General features: G+C 41.8%; 1 protein-coding gene across 3 annotated transcripts in view; it reads right to left on the bottom strand.

Annotated features, from left to right (window-relative positions):
- EPAS1 (endothelial PAS domain protein 1) overlaps positions 1-15346 on the bottom strand; it is a 130807-nt gene that overhangs the window by 15170 nt on the left and 100291 nt on the right. For all 3 annotated transcript variants that reach the window (XM_083361568.1, XM_083361567.1, XM_083361566.1), the window contains one exon: positions 10053-10159. In XM_083361568.1, the coding sequence (XP_083217694.1) occupies positions 10053-10159 (107 nt within the window). The remainder of the gene's footprint in view (positions 1-10052; positions 10160-15346) is intronic.

The following is a 15346-nucleotide window of genomic DNA, read 5'->3' as shown; positions in this document are numbered from 1 at the left end:
TGCAAACTGTTGTGTACTGGGTTCGTTGCGCAGGAATGAAGACGAGGCAAGTTTGTTCAGCAAAGATCATGGTTTATTGCTTGCAGGATCTGAACTAAGGAACAGGGCTGCAGATGCAGCAATTTATACCCTGGCCTCTAGGCAGCGGCCAATAGGTTTGAAGCAACCCATTGCCGCCCTAGAGGCAACCAATAGCGGTGCTGGAGACAGGTTGTCTAAGGAGCTAGGAGCCGTTAGCCAGCTTCCCTGTTCAAACAGCCTTCCAGCAATTACCACATGGTGTTCCCTGAACAAAGCAATACATTACACCCCTCCCCCCTAGAATGAACAAACATTATAACAACAGAAAGTAATTACAGCAATACAATTTTACAAAAGGTATAACAATGGTGTGAGAAAACAGGTTTCCTCTTAGCTAATACAGGTGTTTCCTAGCTAGCAGCTCAATAAGGTACTTACAACATTATAGCTTCATTATTCAGAACAATCTTGTAGATAAGCAAGCAGTACAATAAGGTACATACAACATTATAGCTTTATTATTTCAGGACAAAATCTTGCAGATAAACAGGAGGTTTGTGAGCCCTTGTGGAATGCCTGGGGGACCCAGGCACTTTGTGGCCTACCAGCTTGCCCACCGGGCTGGGTAGACCAGTGTCTCTCAGTTCAAGTGATTCAGAATGGCTCGGTGATCTCTGGCTGGCCTTTTCAGGTTGGCCCACCCCAGAGTCAGTTTGTTCAGCAGAGTTAGCACAGCGGCTGTAGAACTCAGGTTGGCTTTCTCCGTCAGGGGACCCATGTTGCACTTCCGGGCTTTCTTCCCCTACGGACAACTCCCCGTTGCTTTGGCTATTTGAGCCTTCAGAGTCTATGCATGGATTGGCCTGGCTGCTGGTTTGCGGCCCTTGGTAAGGACTTATGACAAAGTTCTCGCTTTGTGGCCATTCTGGAAAACGCTTCCTAAGCTGATCGATATGGCGACGGACAACTCACCCACCCTCTAGGCCCACTTCGTATGAGAGAGGGCCTGACGTTTTAGTGATTATTCCTGGCACCCACAAGTTCCCATGCCCGTAGTGTCTGGCCCACACCCCATCGCCCACTTGCAGCCCCCTTGGGGGTTTGGGGCGAGAGGCTTCTGCTGCTACCAGGTCTGGGTGCAACCTGTCCAGTTTCGTGATCAGTCGCCTCCCCCAGCGCAGCTCTGCTGGGCTTTTCCCAGTAGCCGTGCATGGCATGGAATGTCAGCAAAGCAAAAAATTGGCCAGTCTGTGGTGCCAGTCCCCTGTCACTATATGCCTCAGCGACTCTTTTGTGGTGCACACCATGCATTCGCCTTGACCATTAGTAGATGGGTGTAACCGGGCTGACGTCGCATGCCTAATGAGGTTTGCTCTCAGGAATGCCTGAAATTCTGCTGCAGTAAATTGGGCCTTGTTATCGGACACTACGATGTCCGGCAGCCCGTGCGTGGCAAAGAGTTTCCAAAGCACCTGGATGGTCCTAGCAGTAGTCATGTTTGCACTTGGTATAACTTCTAGCCATTTAGAGTGGCTGTCGACCACTATAAGAAAGAGCTGTCCCTGAAAGGGCCCAGTGAAGTCTATGTGAATCCTAGGAGTGTGATTCTCCTCCCACCTGTGAACTGGAGCATGCGGCATTTCAGGCCTTGATTGCTGGCATGTATAACACCCATGCACCTGGACCTTAAAGGCTTTATCTAATCCTGGCCACCATAAATAGCTTCTAGCCAATGCTTTCATGCGAACAATACCCGGATGGCCTTCATGCAGTGATTGCAAAACCCTGTCTCTTAGGAACTATGACCCTGTTCCCCCAAAGAATACAACCCTTGTGAGCTGATAGCTCATGTCTTCTTGTAAAATAGCTCTGAAACTCAGGGCCTGGGCTTTTATCTAGCCAACCTGTGTGTAGCCAAGAAAGCACTCTACTTAGTGTCTTGTCTGCTGCCGTTTCTGCGGCTATGTCCCCTGCATGCAGGGGAAACTCTGGCAAGTCCTGAATGGACAAAACGCAGGCCACTGGGGCTGGATCTGGTTCAATTTGTGGCAGTGGAAGCCTGCTCAGGCCATCTGCATGGCCCATATCCTTGCCGGGTTTGTGAATCAGCTTAAACGTATAAGATGATAAAAAAATGGACCATCTCAGCATTCTAGGTGATAATATGGGGGTGTCTGTCTGTCTGTAGTAAATAACCCCAAAAGTGGTTTATGGTCTGTGAAGACCATGAAGTCCCTGCCGTATAAGTAGCTGTGGAATGTTTTAACTACAGCTACAATGGCCAATGCCTCTTTGTCAATTTGAGCATAATTACGCTCAGCAGAGGACAGTGTCCTTGAATAAAAAGCAATTTGAACTTGAGTTCCTTAAGACTGCACCCACCCCATATGGGGACGCGTCACACGCTAAGCAAACTGGTTTAGACTCCTTGAAATGAGTGATGGTGGAACTGACCGACAGAAGTGCCTTCAATTCCTGAAAACATTTTTTGTGAATGCTATTCCACTTCCATGGAACATTTTTATCTAAGAGTCTGTGAAGTGGCTCCGCCACTGCAGCCTTGTTAGGAAGGAATGCGTGGTAAAAATTGAGGAGGCCCAGGAATGCCTGCAGCTCTCCTTTTGTTTTAGGGCTAGGTGCCATCTGAATGGCTTTTACTTTAGTCTCAGCAGAGTGGATGCCATCAGCATCAATGAGAAACCCCAAGAATTCAGTTGAAGGGACCCCATACTGCACTTATTCTTTTTAAGTCTGAGGCCTGCTTCTCGCAGCCTTTGCAGGATGGCTTTGAACCTCCTTGCTAGCACCTCAGTGGATTCTCTGGCAATAAGCACATCATCAAAATAGGGACAAACCCCCGGAATGCCCTTGAGTTCCATGATGCCCTGAAAAATGCCCGGGGCTACACTGACCCCAAATTGCAGGCGCTTGACTTTAAATGCCCCCATGTGGGTTACAATTGTCTGTGCTGCGGCCATGGCCTCATCAACAGGCAGTTGCTGATAGGCCTGAGCCAAATCTAATTTTGCAAAAATGGTGCCATCCTGCAAGGATGCCAGGATGTGGCTTACTACTGGAACTGGGTATGCATGTTGTTTGAGGGCCTGGTTAATTATGCATTTATAATCTGCACAGATTCTGACTTCCCCATTGGATTTTAGTGGTGTTACAATAGGAATTTCCCACTCCCCACCATCTACTGGTTGCAAAACGCCCTGTTCAACAAGTTTATCCATTTTAGTGTCTATTTTGTGCTTGAGGGCAAATGGGACCCTACAAGGCTTAATCCTGACTGGCACTACATTCGGGTCTAGTTTGAATGCTATTGGCAGGCCCGTGTATGTTCCCAGAGCTGAATCAAATACATCTGCAAATTCCTCACACACTGTCGCTAGACTCACAACTTGTGTCCAGTTGATTACGGTAATTTGGATGCCTAGCGCATCAAACCAATTGAGCCCAATTAGGTTCGTTCTCTGGCCCCCTGCTACAACAACATCCAGGTGCCCTGAAAACCCCTTAAATTTAACGGCTAGAGTGTCTTCACCCTTGACTGTGACTCTGGCATTCTGGAAATCAGTTAGTACGATGTCAGAAGGCCTCAGCTTTGCTCATCTCTTACTGCGACTACAAACGAAATTAAATGTTTCAAGGGAAATAATAGAAACGGTGGAGCCTGCGTCCAGCTCCATCTTACAGGGGACCCCTTGCAGCTCCACCTGAAGTCTGTACTTGGACTTAATTGGGCAGTGGGCCCCAGTACGGCAAATGCTTATGTGGCTGGAGCAAAACCCCACACTGTACAGCCCGGGGCCCCAGTACCTCTCCTGGTCAGATTGTCCGACTGGTGATTTGCAGGCCGGTCCCTCTGGTGACCTCTGCAGATGGATGTGATGTGGCCGGTCTTCCCACAGGCCCAGGACATGGCTTTCCGGAACCTACAGTCCAAGCATTGGTGGTGGCCACCACAACCTGGACATCTAAGAAAGGGATCTGCCTTGTAAATAGTCTCTTGTTGCTTGTTGCTGTGATGCTGTTGGTTGGGTTGTCTGTGTAACTTGTCGACTTCTGTGTCTTCTTCAGGGACTTCTGTGTGTTCGGCATCCTCATGGTGGATGGCTTCTTCGCGTTGTGCAGTTTTGGTGGGCTGAATAGCTTGTACGGCTCCACCGGCAGCTTTGTCCGCCATGCCTTCCTTCTGTGCATCCGAAAATGATAGGACCTCTCTGGTGAAAAGCTTCTGCTGTAGCTCTCAGATGCGTAGGCCACAGACAAGCCAGTCTCGTAGTCTCTCCTAGACGTCAGAGAACTGGCACAGGCATGCAGCCTGCCTCAAGGCCGCAATGTACTTGGATGCGGTTTCTCCCAGTTGCTGTATTCTTTGCTCGAAGGCATAGCGCCAAGAGCACTGACATCTTTGGCTGCAAATGTTCTCCAAGCTTCTTTTTCAAATCCGTGAAGGATACGGACTCCAATAGCGTTGGCGCGAACAGGTTCTCGGCTAAATCGAACGTTGCTGGGCTGCACAAACAGAGTAGCATGGTAGCCTTCAGTCCGTCCTCAGCGACCTGGTTCACTCGAAGGTAGTTCTGAACCTGGGACAGGTATGAGGGCCACTCTTCTGGCTGCTTGATGTTGAATTCTCTCAGCTTTCTGACCTTGGGCATTCTGCTGGTCTTTACGGCTGGTTCCCAACGTCTTCGAATCCTGCTCCTCCATTGCCCAGGGACTGGTCCTCTGAGCGCATGGTCACTAGTGTGGCTGAGCTAGCTGACCGTGGGGGGGGGAATTGCTTTCCCGCCAGTCGTGTGCTGCCTCTCCCCTAGTGATTTTCAGCTTCAAAGGAGAAGCAGGATCCCACCTTCGTCGCCAGTGTTGTGTACTGGGTTCGTTGCACAGGAATGATGACGAGGCGAGTGAGTTCAGCAAAGATCATGGTTTATTGTTTGCAGGATCTGAACTAAGGAACAGGGCTGCAGATGCAGCAATTTATACACAAACCTCAAAAGAACAACAACAAAGGCAAGAAAAACGATTGTTGCTAGATGGATTTGTAAATATTGTCAATAATATTGATTTGATTTATTATTTTGATCATGAATTGTTTTAATTTGTCTTCATTCCAAATCAGATTGGGAACTAATACAACAGAAACCTGATATATAAAATAGCCAAGCAAACAAACTTTGCTTTGAAGAAGGACCAAAGTCCTGCCCCCCCATTAGTAATTAGAAATCCTTCCCTCCCACCTTGACATTATAAAGACTGCAAAATTCTTGCCTGATTTAAAAAAAACAGCTTCCAAAATACTTTGCACACTTTTGCAAATGGAAAGTCTGAGAGGCTCTAATTTTGGGATTTGCTTCTGAGTAGATATTCATCAAATTTTATTATTATAATTCATACCAATGTGGTGTTGTGATGGAAATTCTAGAACTAGAAAGGGGAAAACCCAGGTTTGGGCCTGCCTTTAGCTCAGGAAACTGATTGGACGTTTATGGGCCAATCTCTCCCTCAGCTCAGCCTATTTACAGTGTTATTGTTGTGGTAAAAATGCAAGAATAAGGTGAACAAGGTGAACAAATAGCTATGCTAAATCCTTTGTTTATGTATAATCTACAAAGCACTCCTCTAATGATTTTATTTTATTTATTGGTGAAGTTCTGCATTCAGAGTAATCTTGCTCTTAAAGAGATTATATTTTGATTATTAGATTAGTTAGGTGCATAAACAAAAAAAAGTCAAAGATTTTGTCTGAAAACCATTTAAGCAAATGGCTTCTGTATGTCTGTGAAACATTATTACATGGGATTCTTAATAGAGAACTCATTAAGGCATCATCATGTGATGTGCCTGTTACATTATTCAGAGGAGGTTTAGTACTTTCATCTTTAAAAGAAAACAAGTCACACCATGTTCTGATGCAACAAGTTGCTGTTACTGATGTGTTAGGGGAGAATGATATCTAATGGTGGATAAATAATTCTTTCATTTTGGGCCAACTGAAGAGTGACTGCTAGCTGATCACTACAAAAAAGAAAACACATCACTGGACAGTTTTCCATACAATCTGCACATGCTACTAACCACCTTTAATAAATTGGTCTTGGCAGCAAATTTACTCTTCCATTGCTCACTTGCAATTTCTGGTAAATTATAAACAAGCTAAAAAAATAATCCTATTAATTTGCAGTTAGGAGTGAACTGTGAAATGGAGTCTGAGAGCATCTTTTCAACTCTAGAAAGGGTACAGAGAAGAGCAACAAAGATGATCAGGGGACTGGAGGCTAAAACATAGTTTAATGAAGAGAAGGGTGAGGGGTGACATGATAGCAGTGTTCCAATATCTCACGGGCTGCCACAAAGAAGAGGGAGTCAAGCTATTCTCCAAAGCACCTGAAAGCAGGACAAGAAGCAACGGATGGAAACTAGTCAAGGAGAGAAGCAACCTAGAACTAAGGAGAAACTTCCTGACAGTTAGAACAATTAACCAGTGGAACAAGCTGCCTCCAGAAGTGGTGAATGCTCCAACACTGGAGATTTTTAAGAAGAGACTGGACAGCCATTTGCCTGAAATGGTATAGGGTTTCCTGCCTGAGCAGGGGGTTGGACTAGATGACCTCCAAGGTCCCTTCCAACTTATTATTATTAACTAACTTGATTTTATTAAAAGAGCTGAAAAGTTTGCAATTCCCTTCAATAATTCATTTTAGATTATAGTTAAATGCAGACTTCATGTTTTTAATATAAGTTCTTTTCCCTTTCCCTATGCCTTTTGATTAGTTTACAGTCTTGTCTGGAGTTTTGATAACTGGAAATCTTGCACACTATGAGTTGGCTTATTAAGGGTACTGCCCTAACATACTGAATTTAGAATGCTATTTCCCGCCCCTCCTCTGATTCAAGTTTTCACAATGAACTGTAGTCATAAATAGCTGAATTTCTGGAAGAAGTCTAGTCTATGATGCTATTGTTAAACAAAAGTGGTTGCCATAAACCAGGAAGCAGGAACATGCATTATATTAAGCCATATCCTAAATCAAGCTAATTGGAAAGATACAATACCAAGTCAAAGCAGGGATCCTTTAAATCTGAATTATCTAGCAGCTTCACAACAATTCAGAGCACACTACATTACCACTTTGTCCCGTGTCTACAATTTGGACTATTTGCATGGCACATGATGTACTACCAAACCAATACTCCTGATGCTCCTTCTCTTTCAATATTCCAATTTTTCCAATACTACTGTCATAACAATTTTCTAGATAAAGGTAAAGGTTCCCCCGCACATGCGTGCTAGTCGTTTCCAACTCTAGGGGCCAGTGCTCATCTCCGTTTCAAAGCCGAAGAGCCAGCACTTGTCCGAGGACGTCTCCGTGGTCATGTGGCCGGCATGACTAGACACCAAAGGCGCACAGAACGCTATTACCTTCCCACCGTAGTGGTCCCTATTTTTCTACTTGCATTTTTACACCTCTACCAAAACACTGAGCAGGGGGACTGGATTCAGTGACATAAGTAGCCCCTTTATTTCTGTTTGTGACAAATGTGTTAATCAGCAGACGGGTACCCATATGTGAATTCTTCAGGTTGCTTTTCCTGTAACATATTTCACATAGCTATTTGTTTATTTGTAGTTTCATAAAATCCTCCACTTTTTCCTTTCCCTTCATTATGAATTGCCTCCCCAAAACCTACTCCCAAATCCCAATAACCTAACATGGGTAAATCCTTTTACCCATTTCCTGTTAGCATTTATAACATTTATAAAGTTTTGTCCGCAACTGTTTTTATTGGGTATTATCACAGATACTATCGTTGTGGACACTAAGTTGATGTTGAATTTAATTACGGCAGCGAGACTTTTAGTAGCGCAATATTGGAAGAAGGAAGAACTGCCGACTATAGAAGAATGGACTTTAAAAGTTTCCAACTTGGCGGAAATGGCAAAGATCTCAGCGTATTTGAAAGACCAATCGCAACAGAGATACATTGTGGAGTGGAGAAGATGGATTGATTATATCCAGAATAAATATGGGACTAAAAAGTTTCATTTAGCATTTGAATAATGTATATAATGTATATAATGCATATCTAGCTTGTAGTCATTTTACTAAGAGTTAAAGTGCGATAGAATTTAATATTTAATAGTTGTTTGCATATTTTAGATTATGTTTGTTTGTTTTTTTATACCCTGTATTTTGCTCTGGGAAGTTGGGGAGGGGGGAGGGGAGGGGAGGGTTGGGGGGGTTGGGGAGAGGGGAGGGGGAGGGGGGTTTGCATTCAAAAATGTATTGTAAAACTTTTCAATAAAAAACATTTATCAAATACCGTTCTTACTTTAATGACATCAAGGTAGGCTTTTATTTAATTATTTTCTGCTTGAGAAAAACTAATTTTCCAATTACAAACAAAAACCTGCAATAACTCTTGTGGTGCTTTAAAGACTCACAGGCATATTGCAGTGTTAGCCTCAGTTAGCAAGAGTATTTATTTATCTATTTATTTATGATATTTTGAGGAAACCTGAGTAGAAAATGATGCACAGGGGCTAACAGTAGAAAATCCTACAGATCCAGACAAACATATTCCCTGTAACTTAAAACATAACCAACAGGGTCTCCACAAGCATCCTATTGCAGGGCCTGGAACAACAATCAAATTTTTAAAGACTCCCTGAACATTATCAGGATGTTAGCCAATGGATGTCTAGGGATACAGTATCTCATTCCAAAGGGCAGCACAATTACTGAGAAGGTCTGATTCTTGGCCCTGTTAGATGATATTGTTTGAGCCAGGGACCTGAAATGCACCACTGCCCAATTTAATAGGGTAGGCAGAAATAATCTGGCCCCATGCCATGAATGGTGCCATATCTGCATATATATAGGGAGGTCTATCTATGATGAATGAGGAAACAGGATCTAGTCTAGGTCAGTCACTGGGACCAAAGATTTATTCTTCCACACTTTTGGCTCATGTTGAAGCCCATCATCAGGGAACTTCTTTCTCTCCAGAATATGTGCACTGGATCATTCTGTGTTATATTTATATGGTTCCTGTTGTGTGCGGCTTTTAGTTGTTAATTAGTGTATTGATGGCTGGGTATGTTGTTGCCTTGTGCCACTGCATTGACTCCTAGATACCTGATAGGCAGGGGGTAAATCAGCACTCCTATTGACTGACAAGGGGCCTGATTCCCAGGCTTCAATAATTTATCTGGCTGTTTTTGTCCCCACTCAGCTAACAATCACAGTAGCTGCAAAATTGAATGCAATGTCCTTGTTCATTGCAATGTGAGTCTATTACTGAGTTCAGGTCATTGGTAAGAAAGCTTTGAATAGACCTTTGGTCCCAGTGATTGCCCAGATTGGATCTTGCAACATTATCCTGGGATACATGTATTTACCTTTATTCGTGATGATGAAACTGTTGAATTCAGAAATGGATAATGTGGTCTCAGAGTCACATGAAGCTCCCCTATCAATTTAAGCATATCCCCCACCAGGGGTTCCCTCTGATTGCACTGACAATTTTTGCTTATAGTTAAAATGGGTGTTTAACATCTAAAACCTCTCCCCCTCAAATAAGAAGGAAACAGGCATTTGTTTAATCCTGCCCATATGCAAGGAGGCTATCTGTATTCTCACCTGACCATAATGACAACGGTAATGCACAAGTTATTTTAAAAAATGGCCCTTCCAGCTTTCTGTTTTCTTAAATAATAGGGTCACTTTAGGAAATGACTGGTTCTCAACATCAACTATTTTCCAAATCACGCCATTTACAGGTAATTGGGGATATACAGGTAGTCTTCTATACAATGTCTGTAAAAATACACTTCTAACTGAGGTCCCTGACATGCAAGCTTCTGTGAAACAGACATAAGGCTCAAGTCTAATTGTTCTTCTTCATCATCATCATCATCATCATTAGCATCATCATCATCATCACTGTTGTTCTGGCTGACTGGAGTCATGTTCAACTCATACCTCACCTAATAATTATAATTTTTGAGGGTGACTTACAGTTTTGATGACTTTTGGTCATACTCTCAGAATCCAGTGCATGATAGAATTCGTACGCAGAACGGCCCAGCAGTTCCTCAGGGTGATATCCAACTAATTCAGTTATCCTTTACAAAATACACATATATTAATTATAAAAGGAATTTAAAAGAAAAACCCTACAAAAAGACATGATTGAATACATTATACCTGTAGTCTGTTCTTGCCAAATCTATAGAAGTGGTAATCAATTGCTGAATAATCCAGGTAACTGCATGTAACTCACATTTCATTTAAAACAAGAGCTGTTTAATGCACTATCTTACATGTCTGTCAGTTCTGTAGTCTTAGCCTAGCATTAGTAATGGTTCCTGAACAAGCAGAATAATTCCTGTGACTAGGTTAGGCAATGTTTTGTAGATTTGTACTGCATCTCCTATCTTCCATTCTAAGGACTTCTAGGTGACAAAAGGTGTAAGTCTCCATAGAATTTATGATTAGGAATTCAAATCCTGGCTCCAAGCTACCATTAGACGCATTGCTCATAACTTTTGGCAAAGGTTATATTTCTCTTTCCCTCTCACATAATATCATTTTTACTTGACCTTGATGTAAATATTGCGCCTACATTACAGTTACCTATGATTAGCTTTAACCAAAGTTCCCAAACTATTGCAAGTCAATTATATTACATTATCAATAAAACCTACATGATGGAACTCTATGGAGAATTTCAAAGAGATATGGAATAGAGAAATTTGCAAACAAAGGAGGATCATATTTGATGTATACTTTGATCATCTCTTAGCCCTAGGTAAGAAATGAAGAAACATTCATGTCTTAGGATAACTGCTATATCTCTGATTACTCTTGAAATAACAGACTGGAAGAAAGCTATGAGGTGGGGTTGAATTTAATAAAATACTGAATTAAAAATTGAACTTTTGACTTTTGTTCCTCTTGAAGTTTCCATAATTTACATAGTGTTGACTTTTTCAGTTGGAATTTATAACTAGGAATTAGCTCATTGTTTTTGGTATTTCCTTTACTAAAGCAAAACATTAAACAAACAAATGCTAGGCAAGCTACTAACACTGTGATTGGCCCAGAACTCCATGAGAGTAATCTGCTGTACTTTATGCAATAATGCTTCCTAACATAAATTCCATAAAAATGTTCACACAGTGACTCTGGTCCTTGCGTCATCAATGTAGAAATGAGTACTAGATTACAAGTCAGTGGTGCTGTGAAGATTGGTTCAAAAATCACATGGATAGGATTATCTTTGATTAAATATAACATGTATCCTATATTAAAATAATTGCTGTCATTAAAAACAAAGCCTTTTTCTCCTTCTCCTCTACATATCAGGATAACCTTGTTAACACTGTGTATAGTTTTGATCATATCTAAGTCAGGCACATGAATCCTATTATCTGTATAGTATAATTGGATAAACTCTTTTTTAAAAAACTGTGAAATGAAAAGACTACAATAAGGTTACTCCCTCCCCTTTGAACTGCATCACTCCTAGTTGACGTTAAACTTACAAAGCCAGGAAATAATACCTTAGAACAAATACGGCGTCTCCTCTGCCTTTAAGCACGTAGTTGCCATTATGCTTAATGACGGTAACACTGTCATTATTCTCACAAGGATTGCGTTTTTTGTACTACCCTGAAGGAGCCTGGCTTTCCTTTTTCATCCTCTTTTCCCTCTTTTCATGCAATTAAAGGGCACTTTCATTCAGCCACTAGCTTTGCCCTCCTATTCCCCATAGCAGTTTGCACCTGTACAAGTGTTTTACTGCTAAACTTGTGAGCTGTGGTTGTCGCAGTATCTGGAGACAGCAGAATAGAATAGAAAGAACTGGGGAAGATATCAAAATACAAAGACCTGCAAATAGAAATAGAAGGGCTGTGGCAGAAGAAAGCAAAGGTAACACCAATAGTAATAGGTGTGTTGGGTGCAATCCCAAAATAACTGGAGCATCATCATTATCAATTGCAAAAGACAGCTTTATTCAGTTTATATCCTGTGATGATACCTTTAATGCCACCAAACATCACCATCTCCCTATCCCAGGTCTTTGGGAAGGACTAGATAGTTAAAAATGCCAAATCCAATCTGAACATCTTGGTGACCAAATAACAAACAACAACAACAACAATAATAGTAATAATAATAACCCCCAGTGAGGCACTACCTTGACGTGGTTGTGGGGCTTGTGTACTCTGAGGAAGATGAGAGCTATGCCAGAGGTTCAACCATCAGGACAGGTCTCAGACAAAGAGTGTCTCTCCCATAAAAAATATGGTAAGACGTAAATTTCAGAAAGCCATACCAGCTCGGATGTTGCCCGGCTTAACAAGGTCCATGCTAGATGTTGGAGTTCCTGAATATCTGGTGAAAAATGGGCTACAAGACTCAGGACTGTTGGCTGAGCATCTAGGGCCAACAGCTGCAGAACTACTGGAAGAAAAGGTGTTTTACCCATCGCAAATACACAGTGATTGAAAACAAAGAAATAATAATCTTTTATTACAGATCAAGTCCAACAAGAAGAGGATATCTGAAATGAATGCACCAGTTCTGGAAAGAACAACATCCAGAATAAGGAATAACAGAACAGAGACTAGGGGATCAACGTTGATTTATAATACGAAATAAAGTATTCACAGAAACAGAACATGAACTGCAAAGGTTTATCCAGGGCAAAGAAATCAAAGCCTTGCCAGAAGTAACTCAAAATGTAGAGGCAAACCACGGGGGGGTGGGGGGTGGCAATAGAGGAATCCAGGAGTTTTGGTCACCACAATGTAAAAAAGATGTTGAGACTCTAGAAAGAGTACAGAGAAGAGCAACAAAGATGATCAGGGGACTGGAGACTAAAACATATAAGGAACGGATGCTGGAATTGGGTATGTCTAGTTTAATGAAGAGAAGGATGAGGAGGGACATGATAGCAGTGTTCCAATATCTCAGGGGCTGTCACAAAGAGGAGGGACTCAAGCTATTCTCCAAAGTGCCCAAAGGCAGGACAAGAAGCAATGGATGGAAACTAATCAAGGAGGGAAGCAACCTAGAACTAAGGAGAAGCTACCTGACAGTTAGAACAATTAATCAGTGGAACAACCTGCCTCCAGAAGCTGTGAATGTTCCAACACTGGAAGTTTTTAAGAAGAGACTGGACAGCCATTTGTCCGAAATGGTATAGGGTTTCCTGCCTGAGCAGGGGGTTGGACTAGATGACCTCCAAGGTCCCTTCCAACTTTATTATTATTATTATTATTATTATTATTATTATTATTATTATTATTATTATTATAACAACAGTTTTCATTTAGAAACTAGGCACCTCTTCCTCAGGAAGAACAAAGCCCTCTAACTAAAGAAATAAAAGAATTGAAACAAAGAATAACTGAGCATCTAGAACAGCACAAAAACAAGAGAATAAGGCTGCCTGCTTTGAAGCCTGTTACAAAGAAATAGCTAGCACAAGCATTAAAAGATGCAAATACTGCAATATCAAGTATAAGCACTAGTTCATTGCAAGAAACAAACCAACTGATGTACAGCACAGCTGCAGTTATAACTGAATACCTGGGATGCAAAATCAACAAAGAAGAAAAAAAATCAAACAGTACACCACAAAAATGGAAGGTTAGACTGAAAAATAAGATCAGCAAGTTAAGATCAGATGCAAGCAAGTTAGAACAAATGAAAGAAAAGAAGCTGAAGAACAAGAAAACCACAGAATACCTAATCAAGAAATACCATTTAGAAACAAGGAAGATCAAGGAAGCACTGGAAATAAGAAAGCAACAAATAACAGCTATAGCCAGGAATATCAGCAGATATGAAGCTTGAATTGCAAATTATAGGCAGAACCTCCAATTTCAATCCAATCAGAAACATTTCTACCAATTCATCAGTGGAGAAACTGCAATGAATCAGTCAGTACCTGACAAGGAATAAATAGTGCAGTTCTGGATGCAGATATGGAATAACCCAAAGAAATACAACAAGGACACAGCTTGGTTAAAAGAGGTGGATGCAAATAAAACAGAAGTTGAAATTAAAGAACTAGTAATAACAACAAAAATGGTAGAAAAAAAGAGCAAGGAAGATCAAACATTGGTCAGCACCAGGTGAAGATGAACTGCATGGGTTTTGGTTGAAACATCTAACTGTTATATACCCACTCATCGCCAAGCAGTTCGACAATATATTACAAGGAGGAGAAATTGAAAAGTGGCTAACAACTGGGAAAACCTACCTAATAATGAAAAATCCAGCAAAAGGGCAATACCAGGCAACTACAGACCAATTACCTGCTTACCAACAACTTTCAAATTGCTAACTGGTATGGTAGCTGATGCAGTCCAACAGCATCTAGGTTGAAAACAATCTCTTTCCACCTGAGCAGTAAGGAAACCACCCCAATAGCAGAGGAACAAAAGTTCAACTCCTAATAAACAAAATGATCTCGGAAAACTTCAAGAGAAGGAAGACCAACCTGAATGTGGCATGGACTGACTACAAAAAGGCATTCAACTCTCTGCCACATGACTGGATAATCAAAGGCCTAGAAATAACAGGAGTCAGAAGGAACATCAGAAAGTTGTGCAAAGATTGATGGCACAATGGAAGACACAGTTGCAGATCAATGGTGAAAGAGACGAATATTTCAAGGAAATTCACTATCACCGCTACTATTTGTTATTGCACTGTTCCCCCTGTCAACATACTGGCTAACTCAGGCCATGGTTATCAAACATCAAAAACATCTCCCAGACTATCCCACCTCCTTTACATGGATGATCTGAAGCTGTATGGAAAGAACATTATCTGAAATAGAATAAGCAGGTAATAAAAAGACCCGGCAATGGCTGAGAGCAGGAAAGTTGAAGAAAGAGACCGAGGGACTAATTCTGGCTGCACAAGACCAAGCCTTAAGGACAAATGCATACAAAGTCAAAATTGAGAAGACAGCAACAGACACTAAGTGCTGCCTATGCAAAGAAGCTGAAGAAACAGTGGACCACCTGGTAAGCTGCTGCAAGAAGATCACACAGACTGACTACAAGCAGCAGCATGACAAAGTAGCAACAATGGTGCATTGGAAGATCTGCAAGAAATATCACTTGCCTGCAGACAAGAACTGGTGGGACCGTAAAATAGAGAAAGTCATAGAAAATGAAAATGTTAAATTGCTCTGGGACTTTAAAATTCACACAGACAAGCACCTGCCACATAACAGTTGTCGATAAGAAAGACAAAAAAGTCTGGATAGTGGATGTGGCAGTGCCTGG

This window comes from Vipera ursinii (assembly GCF_947247035.1).
Source record: "Vipera ursinii genome assembly, chromosome: 1".
Classification (NCBI taxonomy): Eukaryota; Metazoa; Chordata; class Lepidosauria; order Squamata; family Viperidae; genus Vipera; species Vipera ursinii.
The sequence above is the reverse complement of the archived record's forward strand: the minus strand, read 5'-3'. Positions and strand labels throughout refer to the sequence as shown.